This window comes from Aulostomus chinensis, chromosome 24 (assembly GCF_037954235.1).
Source record: "Aulostomus chinensis isolate RoL2024-O1b breed Wild chromosome 24, RoL_Achi_v1.0, whole genome shotgun sequence".
Taxonomy (NCBI): Eukaryota; Metazoa; Chordata; class Actinopteri; order Syngnathiformes; family Aulostomidae; genus Aulostomus; species Aulostomus chinensis.
In genome coordinates this window covers 1,657,149-1,683,033 of record NC_141343.1, presented here as the reverse complement: position 1 = coordinate 1,683,033, position 25,885 = coordinate 1,657,149, and the positions used below count along the sequence as shown (strand labels likewise).

The 25,885-nt window shown below is 42.9% G+C and overlaps 1 protein-coding gene across 1 annotated transcript in view; it reads left to right on the top strand.

Moving 5' to 3' along the window:
• Positions 1–25,885, top strand: part of adam19a (ADAM metallopeptidase domain 19a) — a 158,976-nt gene that overhangs the window by 106,549 nt on the left and 26,542 nt on the right. Inside the window, exons 6-14 of the mRNA XM_086197197.1 lie at positions 2,279–2,459; positions 10,187–10,252; positions 11,755–11,826; positions 12,234–12,400; positions 16,137–16,221; positions 19,530–19,672; positions 20,015–20,192; positions 23,906–23,995; positions 25,538–25,733. Coding sequence (XP_086053323.1) covers positions 2,279–2,459; positions 10,187–10,252; positions 11,755–11,826; positions 12,234–12,400; positions 16,137–16,221; positions 19,530–19,672; positions 20,015–20,192; positions 23,906–23,995; positions 25,538–25,733 — 1,178 coding nt within the window. The remainder of the gene's footprint in view (positions 1–2,278; positions 2,460–10,186; positions 10,253–11,754; positions 11,827–12,233; positions 12,401–16,136; positions 16,222–19,529; positions 19,673–20,014; positions 20,193–23,905; positions 23,996–25,537; positions 25,734–25,885) is intronic.

Here is a 25,885-nt window from a genome sequence, read left to right as displayed (position 1 = left end):
AAAGATGGATGCATAATTTAGAACACAAATAAATTAAAACAAATCTGATTCAAATTTGAACACAACATACAGCAACTAGCAGTAAAGCAGTCTGACTGGGTAGCGTCCAGGATTCTTTTGAATCTGTGTGGCCTCGCAGGAGTATTGCAGCAAAAGTATAAGCGCTTCTCATTGGTTAACAAGAAGCACTTGAGACACTCCAGACAGGCAGAGAGAGAACGGAACAGCGGGTAGCAGACAGAGCTGTGTGATAACTTTCATCAGTGTCAGAAATTAACGAGGGCCACGGGCCATTTGGCCCCTAATTTAGCCAAGGATCCCCCAAAAAACACGTTCTCAGGGCCAAAATTCCCCCCAAGTTATTGCCAACAACTCATTATCTTCCAGGCATTATTAAGGTTTCCCTGATTACATCAATGCGAGGGTGCACGCGCCCGCCTTGCACAGACAACACTCCTCACTACATATCCTACCTGAAGCTGCCTTGCAGGGGTAGATCATGGACCACCACTTGGTTAAGCCAGTTAAACCACCCACCCATCAAAGTGTACCAGTCACAGTTCCTCCAGATACACCGACACATCAACGAAGAGATGTACCCTGCCAGCAATGATTCAGAACTGGAAACTTGACTGGCCCTCGGCGATGAAGCGTTATCCTAATTTGCTCCAGTCTTACCTCGTCTGGTAGCATGGCGCTGCCTGAGTGAGCATAATATTATTTTGAGGTACTGTAACGTTACCCTTACATCATTCAAGGTGCCGTGACTGACTCGGTTCAATAGTTAAGCAAGGTAGCTAATATTTAAGCTAGGTTATCCTAACTAACTTTAGCTTGCTAACTTATCATGTCACGCTCGACTGATAATATCAGTGAAGCGTGACAGACACAACGCAGCACGTCATGTGAAATGGGAAACTTAGTACGTTTTTTTTTTTTTAATTTCACAAACTAGTTATCATAAAATTACCATTGAGGCAAACTGCTCGGTTTTAGTAGGCATGCGCTGTTGGCTTTTCAGAACCGTACGCAACTTCACCCCCTCTCAGTGGGGTTGCTGCTGAGTGTGACATGAGAGGAGTCAGAGCGCCCTCTACAGGATACACAAGGAGAACATTTCTGAGAAAAATGCCATATTAACGGCATTTTATTACTTAAAATCGGCGTCAGTCGGCCAACTTTATATACCAATATAATCGGTCAGGCCCTAAAAATAACCAAGCTCTAACTACAGTTTTTTCCATGGCCCACAATCATTTATAAATGCCCCCATTCTTTAGACTGTGGGGGCCAAAATTGCTCCTCATATATTTTTTTTAATTTCATACCCTGACTTTCATAATAATAAAATTCATGCTGACATAGGTTTTCAGAAATAAGGGACGATTCTATATTTGAGGGGACAGCTGGCAACCCTTCCTCAGACTGTGAAGCAACCCTGGGTGGAAGGGTGGAAGGGTGGATGGATGAATGGATGCATGAATGGAAAGGTGGATGGACTGCAGTGCTTTCTACATGTTCAGTGCGTCTCTGCTCATCCTCACATCAAAGCAGAGGTTGAGTTTGCTGACTGCAGCTGTGCTCTCGTGCAGCTTTAACTCTTTCTGGAGCTTCTCCCAGGAACTGCCACTGAAGATAAAATCTATTACAATTGCAGTCATCTGCTTTTTCAGCCTAACTATTGCCCTGCGCCTCAAAGACACACAGTATGATTCACTCAAGCCTGTGACAGAAACCGAGCCATTCCATGTGACGGCGGGGAAGCACAATCAGAGGGGGTAGAGCGGCGGAGGCGTGATGAGCTGTAATCTTCCTGCACTTCTTCTGTGCAGGTCATGCAGTTGTGGCTGGCATATCTGCATGGTTGTTTGAGCTGAAGTCTTCACTGATTTACACTGATAAACAGATAAATAAGAAACCTGTGTTGAAGCTGCAGCAGCTGTCACCTCTAGAAGACACTCAAACACAATAAGAGGCATTAGGTCAGGGAAATATGTGAACACCCACGTGGTGTAACGGTTATGTGTAAGCGAGAACTCAACAACAGAAAAGTTGTTATAGTGTTAAATTGCACAAAACAGCAGGACCGTTTTAAATATTTTAGACTATTGCATGCAATTGTTGGCCTCTGTGTTTTTCAGCAGTTACATAATGTTGCTCCCGAGTGGGAATTATAATACACACTGGTTGGGGGGGGGGCATTTATACTACAATATCCCATCTTTGTGTAATCTTCAATCTCACCAACATAATTTGCCTTGCCTTCCTCTCAACACAGGGGCCTGATATCCTTGAATTCCAATGCCACCTTCTACCTGGAGCCAATCAGCGTGGATCCCCTCCACCATTCACTTCTCAATGTAGAGGACGTGCCAGTTGAAGGTGGAACCTGTGGCCACGGTCATCACAGCACACAGTCCAGTCATATCTCCACCCTCCTGAGACCACGTCACTCGAGGGTGAGTCTCCCACACACCAACAACGATGACTGGTAGAACAAACGGAACGCTGGGAAGCATACTGCCAGAGGTACAACAGGCTAGCTCAAAAGGAATTCTCGTTGAGCAGCTTAAACGGATGTGTGTTTGCTCCAGATATGGTTAAAGCGATACATCACTTGATAATTTTGTTTTGCCTTCCAAACAATCACAAATACCAGCTGGAAGTGTGGTTCATTTTCGCTTAAAACAATGTTTTTGTGGCTATTTTAGAGTTAATAAATGGACTTTTCTTGTAGTTTTACTGTTGTTAGCCGTCAGTCCCCCATAACTTCAAGCTAAATCTACGTGGCTGGCTCTGTGTGCGTTCTGGAAGAATTAATAGGGGAGGGGCGATGAAATGAACTGCAACAGAGTGTATTAGAAGGATATGAAAACAATCCCTTAATGTGTGTGTTGCAGTCACCCTTGTTGGTGTAGGGTTCCTTACTGACAGGGCTGGTTCTAGACAGGCATATATGAGGGGGCACATGGTCGCGTCTCATCAGATTACAACAACTAAAACCTGGACATTTACCTTACTTGGACGGCCTACATCAAATATATTCAAACCAAACAATAACACTTCTCACTATTGCCAATATTGACAAGACTAAAAAGGGTAGGCCAAGTTATTAAAAAAAAAAATCCCTTCGCCAAGTCTTGAAAAACAAAATGGATAAATAGAAAAGAAATAAAATGAAGAATAAAATAAAATATCCATCCAGATCTTGAAAACCAGCAACATAAAATTGATCTTAATTGCATGGTCGAATTCTCAAATAAATATGCAAAATGAAGTGAATAAAATAAGACCTCTCCATATGGCCAATATTTACAAAACTAAAAAGGGTTGGCATTGTAGTGAATCTCTTTTTCTGGCGGCATCTGTCTGACCATGTCTTTTTTATTTCTTGTTTTTAAGCTTGGGTTTTTTGCAAGCAACGGAACTCTCTGTTTGCAACTGAGCAGTTCCACTCTCCTTTCTCATCAATCCACTCTCCAACAACAGTCTCCTGTTTCCCTTCGCAAAAACTCTGACAAATTCATCCATATCCAAGTTGTTTGTTATGGACTTCTCATGGGCCGAGATCACCAAATTCCTCTTTCTTTTATGTAACATGGTGCGACGATAGGGGGTCAGGACCTGTGATAAAGTAGAGAAGGAACTCTCACAAGATGCTGAAGACACACCAGTTAACAGAGCAAGGACTCGGGAGGGAAAGAGCGAAGAGGTGAAACCTATCATCTGATTTGTGTCTTTTCCGATGGATTTTTCAGCTACTGTAGTAAATCTTGTCCATATTCAGTTTGTGGGTAATCTTTCATTTTCTTAAGGGAGAGAGAGCTATAGAGAAACGTTGTATTCTGAAACCTGACACCACACAGTCAGGCTAGTCTTGGGTCATATGCATCGAAACAGTGATTGGATGTTGACTGAGGGCTGTGAGGTTGGTGCGTGTGTGTGTGTGTGTGTGTGTGTGTGTGTGTGTGTGTGTGTGTGTGTGTGTGTGCGCGCGCGCGTGTGTGTGTGCACTTGGTTTTTGTTATCTTTTGGAGACCTTTTCTGGCACAAACACTAACCTTATCAGGACCCCTAGTCCTCATGGGGGCCAAAGACCGGCCCTAATGCAGCAGAACTTAATTGATGAACACCTGGTCAAAGTTAGAGTGAAGGTGTAAATTGCAGTTAGCTTGAGGTTGAGGTCAGGCATCAATTGGTTTGGATTAGGACTAAGATTAGGGCTTGGGTGAGGATATTCACATGAGTGGAAGTCAGTGGAATGTCCTAATAAGGATATCTACGCGAACCTCTGTGTGTGTGTGTGTGTGTGTGTGTGTGTGTGTGTGTGTGTGTGTGTGTGTGTGCGTGCGTGCGTGTGTGTGTGTGTGTGTGTGTGTGTGTGTACGTGCTGCGCAGCCTGAGAAGATACACACACACACACACACACAGCGGAGTGGCAGGGAGATGAAAAAAGAAGCTGATACTGTATCACATACCTTTTTCGGTGATTTTTTCCGCTACTGCAGATAATTTTGTCAACTCGTAATATATTAATTTTGTAAGTATATCAAAATGTGTTTTTTTCAACTTCTAAAATTTTGATTTGAGGGGGCAAGACATTTGTTGCCCCCTCTTGCCTCGCCGTAGAGCCCCGCTAACTGTGAAGGAAACTGAGCTAATATCTCTGGAGCAGCCATGACAAGTGACCCAGAATATAAACAGACGTTCCATGCTTTATTTTCTCTGTGAGATTTGAGAACAATGAACATCCCTGTGCTTCTGTTTTTGTTGTCAAATTAACAAATTGAGGAGAATATACCAGAAAACAACTTGTTTTGTTATGATTTTCTGCGTAAAATTACTAAAAATTAAAGATTTCCGGGAGTTGAATCACGCTTCCTTTGGGGAGTTTCTTCTTTGCTGCCAAGTCTATACCTACAGTTTTTACATAGCATGTGTTCCAGTTGCAGAGACATGAGTGCACACATGGAAATGTTAACAGCGAGTGAAAGCAGCCGGTGTAATCTATAAAGAAAATAGTGAAAGAAACAATAATTCATCAAGAAATCAGGTTCAGCAGTATGAATCTGTGTGACCTTTCAGATGTGTCGTAGCACCCAGAACATGATTATCTTGAGATCCTGACGGCGTGTGACGGGAGAATTAATAACTAACACGTTCACGGTAAGGAGACGCGCTTCTCCCACCAGCTGGTTTCTTTAGCTGATGAAGATTTAGCTCCATGCTACATGCTGCTAATATGCTTCTATATGGGCAAACTGTCCAAATGAATGCTCCTTCACATCTCTCCTTCCAGTGAGTTTAATAAAGATGGTTTGGGGCAGGGAGGGGGGAGATAAGAGAGATGGCATCTGTGTCAGTTTCATTCATGAGACACCTGAGCGGAGACGTCTCTCTCTCTGGGCAGCGTGGGAGGATTCATCTTCAGGAATGTCAGTACCCAAAGTGCCTCTCTCAGCCTTAAGAGGGTTATTAACCCACCCAAAACTTGGATTAATCTGGTTTTCAGTGCAGATTATCTGAGATTAGATTGAAAACTGCTCTCCACAGTAAACAACCTGCTGAGTGTTTGATTATCTATTCCTGCGTAGGAGCAGAACCGCCAACAAACTGACAATCTGAAAATAGTCTAGGCCTGGGCAATACGGACTAAAAATAAAATCTCCGATTTTTTTCACAAATGATTCAATTTATGATTTTTTATGATTTTCCCGTGGGTAAATGATTCACCCACATGAAGCTGTTTTTTCAGTGGGAGTTTGTCGTTTATAGCGGCCTTGTTCCCTTCGCAAAGAGCAGCACTTCTCCCACTCCGCCGGATGCCTCTGTTTTAGATGCTGAAATAAGTTTGTTGTGCTGCTGCCTTTTGTTGCAGTGGGCTTCAGACAAGCTTTGCAGCGTGCAGGCACTTGTTCAACGTCTGTCGCCAGACTGAACCAGTTCCAAACCACTGACTATACTACTACTACTACTACTACTACTACTACTACTACTACTACGACTGCTACTCCTTTCTTAGAAACAAACTTCTCACTCTCGTTAGCTATGTTGCTGCTATGCGTGTGCAGGAAACAAGTGTGAGGGGGGGGGGGGGGGGGGAATCTATGGAAGCTCCTGCAGGATAAAAAGTGCACCATAGCAAGAGGAGTTAAAAACTCAGTTTTTTATCTTTTAAATTGTTCGCAACAAATTAGTTCGAATTAAACTGCGAAGGCCTAAAATAATGTTTTCTTTCTCACACACCTCCTCACTGCCATTCCCTCTAGCTCGCTCCTGCTCTCAGCTGTTTATTGGCACGCTCAGCCTTTTTTTTAAGCTGACAGCAATACAACATTGCTTTCCTCGGATTCATAAACAACAACAAAAACAAACAAACAATGGAATTCAGTCCCTGGTTCCTTCAGTGCTGAATTCCACGAGGGGAACATCAAAGTCTTCGAGGTGAAATCTCATGAAGTATTTGACAAGTCCTCTTTAGTCCTTCAAGTCTCGTCACAAGTCTGCCACTGAGCTCACGGTATCAGCGTTAAGAAACCGCCACTGTCGTCACCTTAGCATGCAGACACCACACCGGGAAGACGGACATGGTGGAGGAGTTTGCCACACATTCCACATTCTGGGATGAACAAATATGCAGTTCATGCAACTGGATCAAAACATTTGAACATCACAAGCTGTAGATTGTATCAGCTGCGGCTAATTCACTTGGATTCCATAGCAAGTCAAATATTCAGTACAGAAAACAGATTTGATTCAACACATGGATCCCCAACCTTTCTCCCTTTTTTATTTATATTTATATTGCACAGCAAAATAATTTGTTCAAAATAGAAACTAATTACATAAAAAGAAGACCTTGTTCCTATTTCATGAACAGTAATTACCAGATTTTGAAAAACCTGAGAGGGAAGGTTGATTTTATATCAGTATTCTCATTGAAAAACTCTCTAAACCTTTATAGTCGTGTGTCTTTTTTTTCAAGGATGTGTAAGATGCTGACTGCAGAATGTGATTCATTTATGATATGTCATTTAGTATTTAAAGTGCTATTTTTACACATAATATGCCTTTCTTGAAAATTGCAGCAGGGCATTTTGTAATTTTGGTTTTGAGATCATGTTTTCACCATAAATTGTAAAAACATGATGATAAATGCCAAAATGTACCAAAAAAACCACGGACAAGTGCTACAAATAGAGTCTGTCTGCAGCTCTCTGGGGTTGCTAGTTTATTTCTACATATCTCATATTAGCTTAACCTCACTGGGGTGTCATAGACAATAACTTAGTGTGTTTTGTCTTTTTTTTGGGGGGGGGGGTCAACAGCAAATAACCTTGTACTTATATCTTTGTGAGGACTTTCATTGATGTAATACATTCCTAGCCCCTCACCTTAAACCGAACCATCTCTACTGACTGCCTGACCCTAACCTTGACCCTAAACCTAACCAGAACCTGATTCTAACCTCGACCCTAGAACCAAGTCATGACCTTCAAACAGCCCTTTGAAGATGTGAGGACCGGCTAAAATGTCCTCACTTTCCAAAAATGTCCTCACTCTATTGTTAAATGTGTATTCTAGTCCTTAATATGTGGCAAGTACAAGAACACACACACATACACACACATACACACACACACACACACACACACACACACACACACACACACACACACACTGCCTTTTTAGCCAGACAGTGTCTGTTCATTCTTTGAATTACTTTAGTTCCTTTAGATAACATGTCCTTTTAATTGAAATCAGTCGTAGCTCAGCTGTGAAAGTCCTTAAATAACCTCCTCCTATAGTCATCATTGTCATCATCATCAGTTGCCAGGTAATCCAAGATTACTGACTAAAATTTAAGTCAATCTTGTGTAGCCTAACCTCACTGGCCTAAGTGCTTGACTTCTCTGAAGGTTCCAGTTATTACAATGATAGTTTGTGTTTGCTATTCTAGTAGCGGGGCCATGGCTCAGAGGTAGAGTACCGTCTAGCAACCGAAGGGTCATTGGTTCGATCCTCACTTCCCCCTGTGACCATGTCCAAGTGTCCTTGAGCAAAATACTGAGCCCTAATTGCTCCTGATGTCCCTGCAACAGACTGGGGACCGTCCAGGGTGAACCCCGCCTCTCGTCCAATGTCAGCTGGGATAGGCTCCAGCCCTCCTGTGACCCTGAACGGATAAGCTGCATAGAAAATGGATGGATGGATGGATTATATTTACTAGTTAGCATTGTCACTGTCTAATCCTCGAGGACATTCCTCTGGGGTGTGTATGTACAAGATCGTTCTATCACCGAGATGAAGCTCATGAATTTGTATCATTGGAAGCCTTCCTAGCAGGCCATTGATCCATAATGATAACGATGAGATATTATCACTTATACAGCATGTTCATTCGTTCATTAGCTGTAGTTAAAGCAGATGTGCAATGAATTATCATAGAGACTTTGAGTTCCCACCCTCTCCTCTCTTCTCTCCCCTCTCCTCTCCTCTCTTCTCTCTCCTCTCCTCTCCTCTCTTCTCTCCCCTCTCCTCTCCTTTCTCCTCATGGAGACAAAGAGATTTGCATATTCATAAGAGTTTTGGAGGGATATTATTTCCCTTCTCAAATCTCTGTTTGCCCTCCTTGCAAATAAACTTTCCTTTTTACTATTTTTCCTCATCTAAAATGTTCTTAATAAAGATAATACCTGATATAAAAAAAACAGCAGTGACTGAAGAAGTTTATTGACTCTTTTTGTTCTGTAGGAGGCTGCATTCTCAGTTGTGCAATAATCTGATTAAATTGCACCAAACATAAAGGACATTTTTAGATTATGAGCCTGGTTAATTCAATTTTCTTATATAATACTTATAATTAAAAAAAAGGCAATCCATAGACAACATGCTGCAGACAGCTGGGATGAAGAATCCGCCTGTGGTTTCTCTTTTAATGGAATCTTGATGCATAATAAATAAAATTCACATCTTCCACATGTGCTAAAACTCTCTCACCTCTCCAGCAGCGCGTGGCTCTCCCTCCTGTGTCTCTTTATCTTCCTTCTACCTGCACTCTTCCTCGCATTACCTCTCCCACTTCCCTCCGCTGGCACCCATTAATCCTGGCATGCCACGGCAGACCCCAGACGGAGTTCCACCATGTTTGCTACCATGCACTTACCTGCATGTGCTGCCACACACTCACACGGACACACACACGGACACACACACACACACACACACACACACACACAAAATGACTCTAATAGTCTAGCAGTTGTACTTAAGTACGTGAGTGATACTGCAGTAATGGAATAGTGTAGCAATAGTAATAGCGCTTATTTGAGTTACTGTTGCCTTTCTAAATCCAGTCTGGCCGTCCTCCTCTGACCTCTGGCATCAACAAGGCATTTTCACCCACAGAACTGCCGCTCACTGGATATTTTCTCTCGTTCGGACCGTTCTCTGTAAACCCTAGAGATGGTTGTGCATGAAAATCCCTGTAGATCAGCAGTTTCTGAAATACTCAGACCAGTCCGTCTGGAAGGTGTTTCTAGTAGGCAATCTTCAGGGCAAAGTTGCCCCTTGTAGCTTGAACATGCTACAGTGGCAAACCACCACTTACTTACTCTAAAGTAAAACTTATCCTTTACAAATGTCAATAATTATGTTTTAGTTTTTTTATTCGGTGTCTAATAAAGGTTCTGTAAAATCCCTTTATGTGTGTGTTGTGTGTGTCGTGTTCTTGCTGTTTTGCACATATCCATTTAACAATCTATGAGATTAAGAACTTCATACTTGCCTACATTTTGATTGAACGTTGGAAAGAATGTTTCAGTTGTAATGTAGCAGACCCCGAGCACCCTCCAGTTAGCAGGTAATTTGATTGAAATAGAGTAGAATATAGTCTAAAAATATGATGGAAATTATAAATTCAGTCTGTCAATTAATTTCCGATTCTCAATTTGCCAAGCTAACAGCTAACATTGTGCCATAGGGCTCTCTCCTGCTAAACAGTGGCTGAGGTTGGATTCCATTCATGCATTTCTCATGTTTTATATCAAAATAGAATAAATTAGCCAAATTATTTTGGGAAATCTGGATCCAACTTCCAAAATGATTTTGAATTTATTGTGGGCTCTGTAATAGACAACAACTTGTACTCATTAATTTCTCCCTCTTCCTGTGATCCTAATCCCAGGTAAGGAGGAACTCCTGGGGTACCACCAAGTACATGGAGCTGTACATCGTGGCTGACAACACACTGGTAAGCTGGACTGTCACGCTGCAGTGACCTCATTCATTTTCACAGGATTTCTCCATCAGCGCCACGATTGCTCACTGACGTCATACAGCCATCAAACATCAGACAAGGGCAGGAACAGGCTCGACATCTTAAACAATTATCTCGTTCAGCTAATGCAGCTCTTCCACACTTGGAGTTCTCAAGCGACACGATAGTCCCACTCAAGCTAAAGCGTGCAGCCGGGAAGATTTCTCTCCCCATTAACAGAGTGTTTTGAGGTGAATGCCCGACACTGACAACCAGTCCAAGAAAGTCAGTTTTGGCTTTTGTCTGCTCCAATGAAGAGTAGTTTGCTTCTCAAGTACTGACTAATAAGGCAGAATTTTTTTTCACATTCATCCATCCACTTTCTACCACTTATCCTGTTAAGGGTCGGGGGGGGGGGTGGAGCCTATCCCAGCAGCCTTCAGGTGAGAGGTGTGGTTCCCCCTGGACAGGTCACCAGTTTATGGCAGGACCAACACATAGAGACAGACAACCATTGGCTCTCCCAGCCACGCCTACAGTCAATTTAGAGTCTGGATTAACCTGGTCCCTCTTGATGTCTTTGGACTGTGGGAGGAAGCTGGAGTACCAGAGAGAACCCAGCAGGAACAGGGAGAACATGGAGACTCTCACAGAAAGATCCCATGCCCGAGCCAGCGCTCTAACCCAGAACCTTCTTGCTGTGAGGTGACAGTGCTGACCACTGCACCACCATGCAGCCTTTTTTCACCTCCTGGTTTCTTCATTGTGACTCCAGAATGGAGTAAGAACCAGCCATGCATCTGGTATAATCTGGTACAATCCACATCTTCTCCATCCACATATGGTTTGCTCAGTAATCCACACGTTTGAAGTGTTCGCTCAGTTGGGTTTAGCTTGACACAGTCTTAATCTTGATCCAATCTTGAATCTGTAAGTTAAGCATTTTCACCGTTTTCAGCCTTCAGTCATTAGCTTCAAGCTAAATATACGTAACTGGCTCTTCCTGCATTCTGGAGTAATAAAGCAGGAAAAAAATACATCTTTGTACACCTGTTGTCGGGCAAAGGGTGGAGTATTTTTTTTTTAAGGACAAAGAAGTTTTGGGAGAATTTGACTTTTTTTCTGACTGCCGACCTGTCCTGGGTGAACCCCACCTCTCGCCCAAAGGCTGCTGGGATAGGCTCCAGCCCCCCGCAACCCTTACCAGGATAAGCAGTAGAAAATGGATGGATGGGTGGATGACTATTTGTCCCTGTTGTTGAGAGTCAGAAACTCATAAATGACGGAACGCTTTTCACGTGTATTCTGTGTACTGAAAAGCTGAATGAAACAGCAACATTAGGCTGGCTTGGCCAAATAGTTGACTGACTTTGGGATCAAATAATATAGCAATGATCCATTCAGAAACAAAACATAAAGTGTTGTCTCCAACATTGTAGTTATTTTCTCTACCTCATTCATTTTAGTAATATTTGCCCATCTTTCCTCCCTTGCAGTTTAAACGCCAGAATAGAGACTACGAGAAAACCAAGACAAGGATAATGGAAATTGCCAATTATGTGGATAAGGTAAGTCTGATAGCTTTGAGTGCTGCAGACTGCAAATTTGGGAGCAAACAACTGCGCTCAAAAAATAGATACTGTAACAGTGATGGCATATCTGGATGTCATCCATTACTAACCTGCATTGAATTTTGATGCCTTTGTTGTTCAAAATGAAAGATTAGTGACTGAAATGTGTTCACAGATATTTACTATTGGATGAAGCAACGCCACTGAGGAATCAGTCGTGTCCTTCAGCAGCCCTTCACTGGAGAGGGGAGAAGAATTGCTTTGTGTGACCAGACTGTGTTATGGAAGCTTATGATTTGAACAGAAACAAACCTGTGTGTGTGTGTGTGTGTGTGTGTGTGTGTGTGTGTGTGTGTGTGTGTGTGTGTGTGTGTGTGTGTGTGTGTGTGTGTGTGTGTGTGTAGTTTTATAGAGCTCTGAACATCCGAGTGCCTCTGATCGGTCTGGAGGTTTGGAACGACAGGGATCACTGTATTGTCACCGAGGAGCCAAACGCCACCCTCTGGTCGTTCCTCCAGTGGAGGCAGAAGCTGAAATCACGCAAGAAGCATGACAACGCACAGCTACTCACGTGAGCGTGCGCACACTCACACACCCACACGTGCACCTTATTTTAACCAGACACAGGGTGTAAATAGTTCCTCTTTGGGGGGGGGGGGGGGGGGGTAGGATTTTAGGTATGGCGCAAGTTTGACACCTACTGTGCAACCAACCTTCAGTATCTACTTCAGGTTTTTACCCGTCTCTTAAACAACTATGCAGTTAATAATGTATTTTATGGACTTTCTTTAACCTGTGCTTACTTTGTGTGTGTGTGTGTGTGTGTGTGTGTGTGTGTGTGTGTGTGTGTGTGTGTGTGTATGTGTGTGTGTGTGTGTGTGTGTGTGTGTGTGTGTGTATGTGTGTGTGTGTGTGTGTGTGTATGTGTGTGTGTGTGTGTGTGTGTGTGTTCCGTTCCTGTTCTTACTGCCCTCTGGGGCAGTCATTCCAAAGCCAAAGGCTGCAGATTAATCAACATATCTGTCCGGCTGCTTTCAGAAGCTGCAGGGCTGTAATGAAGCTTTTATTGCTCTATAAATCAGTTGTGGGCTCCAGATAGTGTAAGAATCATTTACAGATCCGTGCAGACTGATTTGAAGACGCTCCAGCTGAAACTTTCAGAACCCCAAAGCCGCTAAGCAGGTTTAAAAGGAAGTTGCCAGCTTCACCTTACCTCATCCAAATCATGTGCACTGCATTCTTCAGTTGGAAAATCAAAGTGTAAAATTTGATATATCATCGAAATTCCTTAATTCGTCATCACACCAGTTTGCACTGTCTAGGAAGCTGCAGTCGACTCTGCTGAAACATCTTCTGTGGGGAAAAATAAATCAGGTGAACTGCTCGAAAAACTTGTAACTCGTCTCACAAAATCTTATTTTGTAAACGTGTAAAAGGCTCATTATTGGTAAGACTTGGAGCATAAATACTGCATACACTGATTCCATCTCATGTCAAAAATCCTGTTCATAGAAATTCAACATTGTCTTCTACTGCAAAGAAACAAAGTTTTCTTCTGTGATTCGATCTGAAACCGTCTCGGTTGTGTTGTTTTTATGCTAAAAATGCAGCAACCTCTGCTTACAGCCGAGTTAGTAGCACCAGCTGGAGGCCACACACCGACGTACATGTCAAGAAAAACTGCTGCAAAAACTCCTGGAACCCACAGTGGGATTAAGGTGTAAACATGGCAACAAAAAAAATAAAACACTTCAATGATTTGACTAAGATCAGAATACTCGGCATTTTATTCTGATTATTGCTTACTCCAACTAGTTAAATTTATTAGAAAATGCTAATAACATGGAATGTAATGGATTATTACCAGAATATTGTGTTCATGTTCTCGTAGCTACTTCCCCTCCCTGCTAAAGGCTTTCAAAGGGGAGCAGAACTTTCTACTGCAGTGAAAAATAAAACCTACTGTGAGCAAAAGTCTGACAGAAGCAAAATATAAAAAAAAAAAGCCAGAAACTAAACAGACTCCAGAGGATTAAACACATTTTTTAAATGCATATTTATATGCATCTATTTTAAGGGGATAAATATTAAAATGAGAAATAGTTACATCAGATTTCAAGTATTATTCCCTTTCGCAGCACATTTACTGCAAGTATTTAGTTTGTGCTTGTTGATCTAATTGTCAGACCGCCAGTTGAACGGCTCCACTGTTGTTCTAAAAGATTCACGCTGTTCTTCAGTCTAGAAGTGAATGACGGAGATGCAGGGGAAAAAGAAATTCATTCCAAAAACAGTGAGTGATGTGCATCTCAGTCAGTGGCGTGAACCCTGGAAGACCGTCCATGTGATTCTTATTTATTGACTTAAGAAATATTTGATGAAAAGTGGGACAAAAGCAAGTTATTACACAAAGGGTTTTTTTTAGTTTCTTTCCGCTACAGAGGTGGAGAACATAAAGGTTTTTTAAATGACATCCGAAGGGGTTAAAGGGTCAGGCATTTGATTCCTTCAGTGAATCAAAATGGCTGAAAGCTTTTCATGTGGCGCGTTCACAAGGCCCAGCTTCCATTTGAATGAATCCCAACTTTGTTCTTCACCCTCTGCCCGTACACAGAAACATCTCAGATGCTGGCCCGATGAATTTGAAGGTCGGCAAAAAATAAATAAATAAATAAATCCATCCATCCATCGTCATCTTCCGCTTATTCCTACACATTAAGGGTCGCGGGGGGGCTGGAACCTATCCCAGCGTCAACGGGCGAGAGGCGGGGTTCACCCTGGACAGGTATAAATAAATAAATAAAAGTCTTTCAGCCTGATCGCTGCCTTCAGAGGTAATGAAGAACTCCCAGGTTACTGAAGAACCTGGACGATTACTCGACAGATCGGCGCATCTCATAGCAGGCATCAGTAACCGTCAGTGATGGACGCAGTTCCTTTATGGATGTAAAAGTAGAAATACGGGATTAAAGCAGTACTCTGGTGACAGTAAAGTGGTCTAACCGGAGACCTCCAAAGGTCATGTCGCGGTGGTGTGTGTCCTGGCTGCTCTGATGGTGTCCTCTTGACGTTGGCATGCTTCGCACTGAAAATGTCCGCAGAAATTGTAAGAAGAAACATCGAGAATCATCATTAAAAACTGCAAAATAAAACTGCTCTCATAACCATGCTGACAACTCCATCCGTTGTCTTCCGCTTATTCCTATCAAGGGTCGTGGGGGGGGCTGGAGCCTATCCCAGCGTCAACGGCGAGAGGCAGGGTTCACCCGGGACAGGTCGCCAGTCAATGCTAACAACTCTTTTACTCTAAATTTGATGAACATGGAATCAAAATTCCAAAATCAAAGTAATAAGGTCAATAAAGATCATAAATTAACTTTGCTGTCAATTTCATTGAGATCCTTTAAGTAGCAACGTCTGTCTTCCTCTCTCGCCCCTCCCCCTAAATAAAAATGTACCAGCGTCCCCGAGGGTTTGTTTTGGGTTTGTTTTTTTTTTCCTTTTTTCACAGTCCAAAGGGTTTTCAGGAAGTTTTTCCTCTCGTTGATGGAGAGTCTGAGAGCAGAGGATGTTGCCATGTGCACAGATCTGTCATTTCTTTGTCTCGGGAGGATTTCATCAGTGAAATGGCCTGCTAGGTGTTAATCTGGGCTTCAAACCTGCAGCCCCTCTTGATGTGAATAGATGGTTTTATAATCATCACTGCGCCTCGACTAATAACAAAGCTGATTAACTCCACACACTCACACATAAACGCACACACACACCCTGTGAACGTGGCTCTTCATGATATAAACACTCCCAGCCTCTTGGTCAGATCATTTCTTTCTTTGTTATTGTGTAAATTGTCTAATACTTAGTTAAACAGGGATTTAATGAAGCAAAAGATTGTCTCATCAACCAGTCGAAACTGAGCTCAACAACTCAGCATGTCAGCAGAAGCTTTACTGTACACACCCCACACACACACACACACACACTCGCGTAGAGGCGGTAAATGGTGGCCCCTCTTGTTCCGTAATTAGTTCTGCTGATACCACAGGGTCTATTTTGTTTTTATTTATCAGAGAGGCCTTGATTTTGTTTCAGGATGCTAAGTGACAACTGCTCAGAGACCACAGAGGGGATTGAGCTTCTTTGCACGCGCTCGCCTACATCTGACAGGCTTATCATGTCTGCCGCTGTGCAGTGCTGTTGCATCTGCAATCAATGTGCAGCCACTGTGGAGTAAGAAAGAGAACCGAGAGGAGATTAAGGTTAAGTGATTTTGTGTGCATGTGTGTGTTTTGTTTGTGTCTCTCTCGCAGCGGTGTGATTTTCAAGGGGACGACTATTGGAATGGCACCACTGGAGGGGATGTGCAGTCTGGAGAACTCCGGAGGCATCAACGTGGTATGTGGGAATACATTTCTTCTCTTTCAGCTTGACTTACACTACCTGTGTCATTTTCTCTCTTAGCTCCCAACTCTCTTTTCTTTTCTGTTCACTCCATCTTTCTCTTCAATCTTCCGTCTCACAGCTTGAGTCCAGCTTCGTCTGATTGTCTGTGCTTTTGTGTTTTCAGATTACCTCAACTTTTGCTGATCATCATTTTGACACGTATTTCCTGTATGTCCTTGAGGATTATGGTTACAATTAGCATATATTAGGATGACATTGACTGGTGACGAATCAAAACAGTATTTATTAGCTCAAATAACTTCAACTTAAAGTAGTACTTCACCCAAAAAGTTTATTTCACCATTGTTTTCCCAGTTGATTTTCCCTCTCGCATCACTTTTCTGTGACTCCAGAATGCCGAAGGGGCCAGCCATGTATATTTAGCAAACTTTTTTTTTAAAGCTAAAAATCGAAGTAAAACACCTCTGGTTCGGTGCTAACATTCACAAACGTGAACTGAATGAGCAAGCTGATTGATATTCCACCCAATACTTTTCTTACTGCTTTTTTTTTTTTTTTTGAGGGGTCTTTCGCAGATACAGACACGAGAGACACAAAACACCAACAGCGACCTACGTAACATTTGGATGGCACAGCAGAAGTTAGAGTGATTGGTTCGTCCACTTTTCTCTTACTGGTTTTAGACTGAAGGAGATCCTGATTTAGCTGCAGAGATCAACTCATGAGCTCTGAGATACAGAAGGTCACACCAGTTCCAGTCTCCATACATGTGCTCAGCCCTTGACTGATATGACGCATCCGCAGAAGTCATTCACCTTGGCCTTGTGCAGAGGCACCCCGGAGAAGCCAAGCGTCCTTTTGCTAACGTAACTGTGAAGCAGATGTGGGCGGAAAATCATATCACAAATAGTTTCTCAGTGGCGTTGCTGCAGTTTGTTTCGATTTGATCATTCGCATCCTTTTCTGATGAGCTGTGGTCATATTGATGATTCATTCGTGTGCATCTGTTACCACAAGGTGGCAGCAGCAGCAGCATGAACAGTGCAGTAGTGACTCAGCGTTATACCATACTGACACAGCATAAATCAAATAAACATGAAATGGAAAGTTTCAGTCAGAGACTCATATGTGGGACTTCATCTTGGCCACATGGTTGCAGGCACAAAGTAACTCAACTGTTGCTAGCGTAGCTGCTAACCTCTAATTCTTTACTGTCTACTGGGATGTTGTATTGTGGATCTACTTTTCAGCAGCCTCTTCCTTTCCAAATGTTGGAAAGGCATCACATTGTTAGCCAAAAAATATGCAGCATTGTAAGTAATATTTATCTGTTTGCTCATTTGGTCATGTAAAGTTCAGCTTCGTGGAGCTCCCATCTCCCTTTCACTAACCTGTTTTCCTTCCAGCCTCAAGTGATGAGGCACATTTTCCATCTTTCCACCTGTTGCCGCTATCACCTTTTTGCACATTTTAAAAATTATTGTGCTTCATAAGTACTTCAGTGTGAATGAAGTCGCTCCTAGCACGCCGACGCGCTGCAGGCTGTACTTCAACACGCCATCACGTAGATATATCTTTTATATATGATGTGACTCTTTTTAACTTTTTTTAATCACAGAAATTTTGCATTGGTATTACGGTGAACGCATCCCTCATGTCGAGTCACCTCTCAGCTCTGCGTTGTAGGGACCCTAGACTGTGAAATAGCCCTCATTTCACTGCAGAACATCAGCATTTCCAGTCAGTAAACACATTCCTATTTTCTACAGTGCAGCATGCATAATTTAGCAGCAGAGCTAAGAGTGAGTGACAGCTTTCAGCGGATCAAAGAGGAATTAAATACCTTTGAAATCCGTCGCTGGTGTTTGTGCTCATGCTATTCTATCTTTGTATTTGGACCTTTTTTTTACCTTTGGAACTTGAAATTTCACTTCTCACTTGAAAGGACTTTTCTTCTTCAAACGCTTGTTCGAGTGATGTGCCGCGTGCGTTGAGATCTATTTTAATGTTTGACATTGTGTTTCACTGATTGGTACATGTCAACTAGTCATCAGTGGCAAATCAAAAGGGTTCAACACCGCAAACCTCCATTTTATCAAGTCCATTGTTGCCATACCAGGGGCGCCGCTCAAGGGTGGCCACTTGGGACCAGACGGAAGTATTCTGCGGGACAGCATGCTGTATCTCGGAATGTGGCGGACATAATGGATCAATTCCATAAACATGACGAATTCAGTTTCCTCTTTTGCCACCATAAGGGTGATATTGGTGGTCAGTGGGTCAAATTTTTAATTGTATTAGTTTTCATCATCAACAGTACTTTATGTTCATAGGCGATGAGCACAATCATCAAATTTTAGCATGCCGACAAACCATAATGTTGGACATGTTTAATATCGCACCTGCTAAGCAAGGCTGCATTGTCATTATGGTCACATTAGCATGCTAGCATTAGCATTCCGCTCAAATCACAGCTGTGTCTGCACGTTCTCTCTCACTCTGGTTAGGCATTTCAATGATTAAGAGAATACTTTGTCGTGATTCATCAGTGGTTGGACTTAGGAACAAAAACAAATCGGTTTCGAAGCAGATATCATTTTGGATTGAAACACACACTTTTTGTCTTACGCAGACACAAAAAGGCACCATCTGATCTTGAACAGATACAGAGGACTGACAACAGGCTTCTGACATAATCAAATCATTTTATAAGGCCCCTCCTATCATTTTTGCAGTTCTGCCTTATTTTTTTCTGTAATAAAAAAAAAGGTTGCAACACTAAAACAATATCCTGGTGGAGCTGCCTGACAGGTTTTAGTATTGGCACTTTGGTTTGACTTGCTAATCCCAGAGGGCCACACACTGGAGGAGAGATTTAATTAATAGCAAATCTGTATTCACCACTACATCAGTGTAATCTGAAATCATAGGAGCCTTAAAGCGACACTTTATATTTGCAGAGTATTAAATCTTCTGTTTAATCTTGTTGTCGGAGTCTTTATGTGTCATTTATATGTCAGCTAACCTCTAAATATCCAAATCGTAACCGGGGGGGGTCGCTGCACTGCCATACTTGATAAGTACAGCTACATAAGTAGCTTATTGATAATTGTGGCTGTGTGTAACGTGCAGTTACATAGGCCAGCCCACCAGATATATTCGCCAGTCTGCAGTTGGAGGGTTAATCCAAAAGCATCTCCAGTTTAATGTCAAACACACGTGTTTACAGCCTCACCTATCGATCTGCACTAAAAATCTGCTGTACACTAAATAATTAGCCCCTGTGTCATCCACCACAGGACCACTCCGAGCTGTCCATCGGCGCCGCTGCCACCATGGCCCACGAGATCGGCCACAACTTCGGGATGAGCCACGACCACGACGGCTGCTGTGTGGAAGCCACTGCTGAGGAGGGAGGCTGCGTGATGGCTGCGGCCACGGGGTGAGCCTGGAGCTACGAAGAGGAGGAAAACCTGCTCAAACACAGCTGTTGTTGATATCAGGAACAGCTTGATATATGAAAAACGATTTCATCAGCCAGAAGACAACAACATATTACATATTAATGGGTCTGCTTATAAAGCTCATCTTCTCACTGGAGAGTTTTGAGTTCTCTCTGATATAATAACACATTTCTCATGCTCATGATAGATTTTTAAAAACCATTGTCACTGATGTTGAATTACCAGTTTTGTTCTTTTCATGAGTTTCAGTACAACATCAGAATTCAGTCGAATGAAAGAAACTTTTGTCCTCAAAGACATTGTAAATGTTCTTCCCCCAGACATCCATTTCCACGGGTCTTCAGTCGCTGCAGCAAACGAGACCTGGACAGCTACTTCCAGAAGGGAGGGGGCATGTGTCTCTACAACATGCCCAACATGAAGGACCTGGTAGGGGGCAAGAAGTGCGGCAACGGCTTCGTAGAAGACGGAGAGGAGTGTGACTGTGGTGAACCTGATGTGAGTACATTTGTAATTTTGAATTACTGCATAATTAGGCTTCAAATGTGAAGCAGTGGATGTGTTACTTCTTGTCCTCCACCTTATACGAGCTATACCCAGAAAACTTGACCTAATAACTGGAAATGATCTGCAAATACATCAGGAGAAACACGAATACACTTTGCAGTTCTGATGCCTCCACCGGGGATGCGATAAACACCAGCATGTGTCCGTCTGTTGGTTTATTTATTAGCAGAAAATCTATTGGGGGGGGGGGGGGCGGGTTTTGTTTAAATTTGGTGGACAGATCAGAAATGATGAAGACGTGATTCATGCTTGGAAGCGATCTGGATCACGTTGTAGATCCTGGATCATGAAGTCTGTCCCAGTCCATCGGGAGGATGTAGATATTTTGATCTCCTTTGTGTGAAATGTGAACCCTTGATCGTATTCAGTGTCTCCGATCTGGTCACTATTACCAAAACGTTTGCGTGTTTGATAGTGTTCATTGATACAATGTATTGTAATCACAAGGAGAAATATTAAGAAAATGTAAGAATGGATTTTGTATCCACTCAGCCTCTTCAGCAGAGTTACTAATAGAGCAGCCAATAGTCCCATTTTGCTCAGGACCTCTTATGCTCACTCTAAAGGTTTATTTATCACAAATTTAGTTGACAAATTTGTTTAAATCTATTTGTGAGCACTTCACTTCTGCAGAGTGAAACCGTCCGCCTGGCCTGTGCATACTGACTCAACAGAGTCAATATTACAGGGGAGAGTCTCGGACAAGAAAAGAAGACACATTTGTCCACAAAGCTGATGAGACAGAAACGCTGGTGCTCATGTGGAGTGACACGTTGTTGCTGGACGTTATAGTTGTTGGTCAGCAGATTTACTGATATTATATCGGATCTAAATAGCGTAAACGGCAGTAACATATATTGGCTTACAATACTTCCTCCTTAGGAGAAAAAGATGAAGAGCATCTGCTGCTTTTCCTTCCTCTCTTCTTCACATCTTCTTTTTCACCACATGGTCTTGTCCCTCTTCATCTTCACCAGCTTTCACACCTCCTTTCCACTTCCCTCCTTCATTCTTTTCCTCAATTTCTCTTGAATTGCTTTGTCTCCCTTCCTCAATCCTCATATCTAGACTTTTCCCCCTGCTTTTCACTCCTCTCTCCTCCTCCTCTCTCCTCCTCTTGTCTTCTGTCCCTTCACCCTCCACAGGTCTGTCCTTTTCCTCTTCTGTCTCTTCCTCTCGGCTGTGAACGCTTGTCTCAGACTCAACCCCACTTTTGATTTTGCCCTGTTAGAGGAGTCACAGCAGTCAAAGTTTAGCTTAGTTGAACGTCCAACTTGACTTTAGAAATAAAGTTGTTTCAGATCGCAGTTATGTGTCACTGCAGATGGGGGGGGCTGTGGCTGGAGTCCAGGAGCCCCGCCCTGCTTCTCCAGCATTCACAGAATATTTATGCGTCCGGCAGGAGCTGTCATATTTCTACGAATGTCATATTACCTGAACTACAAAACGCACCTAAATCAAAACTTATCTCCCCCTCTGAGAGCTGGGGGCCTTTTTCCCAGAGACGGCAGCGGTCATAGCTCAGCGTTACCTGTCTGCTGTTGAGCCTCTTAGTGGCAATTAGAGCTGGAAATGTAGCCTCACACGAGGCTGTGACGGGTGAAAGAGTGGTTTGCAGAGGGGAGACATTTCTCAGCTGACTCAGTTGGGGTCTCACTGCCTGACTCTGAACCACCAAGGTCCTGGTGGTCAGGGACCCCTTATTTAGAGGAGCTGCCCTGGCTGCAGGAGCTAAATGCTGAGCTCAGATCAGCTCTTTATTTTGCTCTCAGTCTCAGGTTTATATATGTAACACAATACAAGAAATACACCTGGACAGCTTTAGCGTCTGTAACATGCAACTCTCGAGAGAGCTGCGTTTACTTCAGGCTTGATCGCTTGTACTGGCGGAGCTCTGCATCACTCCGAGCCTCATCATTAATGCGCTCGGCGTTGCATTTGTGCAGCACAGCTGAAAGATTGCTGAAAGTTTCCTTAAATCTGGATGAAGTGTTTGCGCTCAATATACCCAGAGGTTAAGTCAGCCTTCTATGGTTCAAGCAGCTGAGCAAATTGAAAACAGCAGAAGCAAATTGGCGGCTGACAGCAGAATCGGCACCAATGCTGACGGCAGTTTGTTATGACTCCCACTCTCAGAGCCGAGCTGACAGTCAAGCTCAGGCTACTGACAAGCCACTAGTTCTTAGCATTGCAAATGAGATGAGTTGTTGGATGGTACCCCCCCCCCCCCCCGCCCACAAACACATGATACTCGTGTGGCGTGGGCTTCACGTGCACCAACATGTACACTGATTCCTCTGTCGGTTTAAAACCAACTGTGTTGCGATTCCCAGGAAGACGGCAAAAAGAAGGAATAGAGTGATGTGGAGCAGCTTTGTGTGGACAGAATTCCAGTCACTGAGTTTAAGAATTCAAACACTATCGCATTGCCTCTTTCAAGTGAGCATCACAAGACAAACAACTCTGCCTTTCTACTGTTGTGTTCACCCATAATAACCCCCTCTCAGTGTAATTAGCTCCTTTTTTATCTTCCTGTTTGAGTCAACTCCCACTTTCGTTGAGCGTAGCAGTGGCTCAACATAGGGCGCCATGGCAACATGCATGTGTGTGTGTGTACGTGCGAGCGTGCGTGCGTGCTATATGGATTTTATTTTCACATTATTTTTTCCTTTGTTGCCAACATCTGTCAACATGCCAGTCGCAGTAGTTGCCAGTCGTCTGCTACCCGCTTATTAAGGACTCCTATTTTCCAGTTTGCCACCTTTAAAGGGACAGTTCACCCAAATAAGGAACTCCAGCCTTATCTCCTGCCCCTCATGATGGAAGCCCACAAAACACTGGAAAATGTGTTGCAGTAATCCCCTAAACAAAATGAGTCATGACTAATTTTAAACTAAAATAAATACCTCATAAATCCATAACATTGGGAGACTTATGTTTCTTAACCTAAATGTATGGAGCCGCTTTGTGTCGTAATAAATAAATAGAGATGGATGATCCAGGAATGTTGATATTTTGTTTTGGGGGTTTTTTTGTTTCCACAAAATCCGTGGAAAACCACGTCATTATTTTAAAAATACATTCTGTCATGTACATACATTTTTCTTCTTTTTGTATAGTTCACAATTTTATGTAATAAAAGCGTTTTAACTTTTCCTGATCAATTATTTAGATAATTTAGGTACAAATTACGTCAAAAACTGCTCATCACATGCGATCTTTACGGTTCTTTGTTTTTTAGACTCTTAAATGTAGATACCTCTAAATGAACCAATACTTTTATTTTCAAAAAGGAAATATATGTATCAGATGCTCGTGCCCCCTGTTTTGTGGAAAAAGGCCGTATTTATACTTGGAGTCCTTCTGTCTGCATCTATTGACTGATCTGATCTCCCACAAGGGGCTCTCATTCATGACCAATAGCTCATTCATTCATGGAGGAACCAGCAAAGTCTAAAGGCTCATTAAAGTGACTTGTTGATTTTCTCATACGAGGGTTGTGCGGGGACGATTCAGGTCAGACAGTTGGGAGTTGTGATAACGAGGTGTGTGTGTGTGTGTGTGTGTGTGTGTGTGTGCGTGCGTGCGTGCGTGCGTGCGTGCGTGCGTGCGTGTGTGTGTGTGCGTGTGTGACTGTTTCACAGGAATGCACCAATGACTGCTGTAATGCCAATAATTGCACCTTGAAGGAGGAGGCTCAGTGTGCCCATGGAGTCTGCTGTGAGGGCTGTAAAGTAAGACAAGCACACGCGCGCACACTCACACACACACACTCACACACAGGTGGTGAAGGTGGGAGTTCACATTGTTAGCAGCAGTATCTCTACGCTCTCTGTGTCCGCGCTCCAACGTGCTGTAGCCTCGGCGTGCTGCGGCTCCCGTCACAGGACTTTGACACCATCATATCACGTCAACGCGTCTCATCTCTGCTCTCGTCTCAGTGCTCAAATGATGAAGCTGACATTCGGTTGTGATACCGCCTCTGACAGACCTGACAGCACACTGAAGGTGCTGGTCCCTGCTGGGAACACTGAATGCTTCTCTCATCCTACGTGTTCTTTGTGTTAGATGTCCCATTTTCCTATTGTACTTACATAAATTACATACACAATTATGGTTCCTATGTTTCACCACTGCAGCTGCTGCTGTTATTTGTCATTCAGCACTGAGAACCCTGTCATTTGTCTCTCCGTTCATTGTTAGTATGTGTGCAATGATTTGTGAACGCTATACCATATTACAATATAGATACTAAATTCCATAATAAATGAGCTGGATTGAAAGATAAGATGACAAATATCTAATATCTTTGTCATTAGCATGCTGGAGGGAATATTTGCTACAACCCATTAACCATTTGTCCAATCAGCAGAAACTGTGGTACATAACTTTCCTCCAAGATTGAAAATACAAAATGATTTTGAGCCAAAACCTGAAGCAAAATATAGCAAGTAGGCCAAATACTTCAAGTCTAAATTGTTGTTTTTGGTCAGTAGTGTGGCCAATGGCAAATTGTCTCAAAATTCAACTTAAATTAAACTTACAGGAAAACTTCATTCTGCAGCTTCGACGGTTTGCAAGTGCACAATCATCTGTCGCTCAGACATTCTGTTTGTTTCAGAGCTTTTGTTCTTCTATTTAGGATCAGAACACAAACTGCGAACGCTGCATTGAAACTACAGTAATTCTTCTTCTTTCTTTTTGTTACCTTTGTTGTTCTTGTGCAAAATGAATCAATTTTTTTCCACGAGCTGAACAAATTCAAACAGTACGAAAGAACGAGGCCTGAAACGAAACTGGAAAGTTGAATTGGTCTGAAAAATGTGGGAAAGTTTTGGAACATTTTAGGGTTTGAAGCGTGTTTCTAGCTGAGAAATTAATTGGTCCGAATGATGATCTAGAAATACCACATTGTAGTTGTACACCTCTGTGAAATTCAATTATTGTGACCTTTGACCTCCAAAATATCCAAAGCTAATCCTAGAGTCCAAGTGAACAAGTGTTTGTTTCACTTAGAACAAATGCTGTCCAAATACCAATACAATCATGTGTCCTGACCTTTGACCACCCAGGTTTTTGAGAAGAATGTGAAAAATTCCACAGAAAACATGAAATATTTCCAAAAATTTGAATGGGAAAAGTAGACATAGCAGAAGAAGCAGCCAGACAAAAGGGGAAAGGAATAAGTAGAATAAACATTGTTGGAAGAATAGCAGGCTTCAGACTCATGCATTCACTGGCTCATGCATTCACTGGCTCCACTCCTTGTCCGGCAGTTGAAGCAGGCAGGTACCATGTGCCGGGGGCCAGCAGGGGCTTGTGACCTACCAGAGTACTGCACGGGGGCTTCGCCTTACTGTCCCACCAACGTCTACCTGCTGGACGGCTCCTCCTGTCAGTACGGGCTGGCCTACTGCTACAACGGCATGTGCCTCACCCATGAACAGCAGTGCCTGCAGCTCTGGGGCTATGGTAATGTCTCTCTCTCTCTCTCTCTCTCTCTCTCTCTCTCTCTCTCTCTCTCTCTCTCTCTCTCTCTCTCTCTCTCTCTCTCTCACACACACACACAAACACACTTGGCAGCTTCTCAGATTTCGCCATGCTTACTGCTGCTTTGCTCCAAA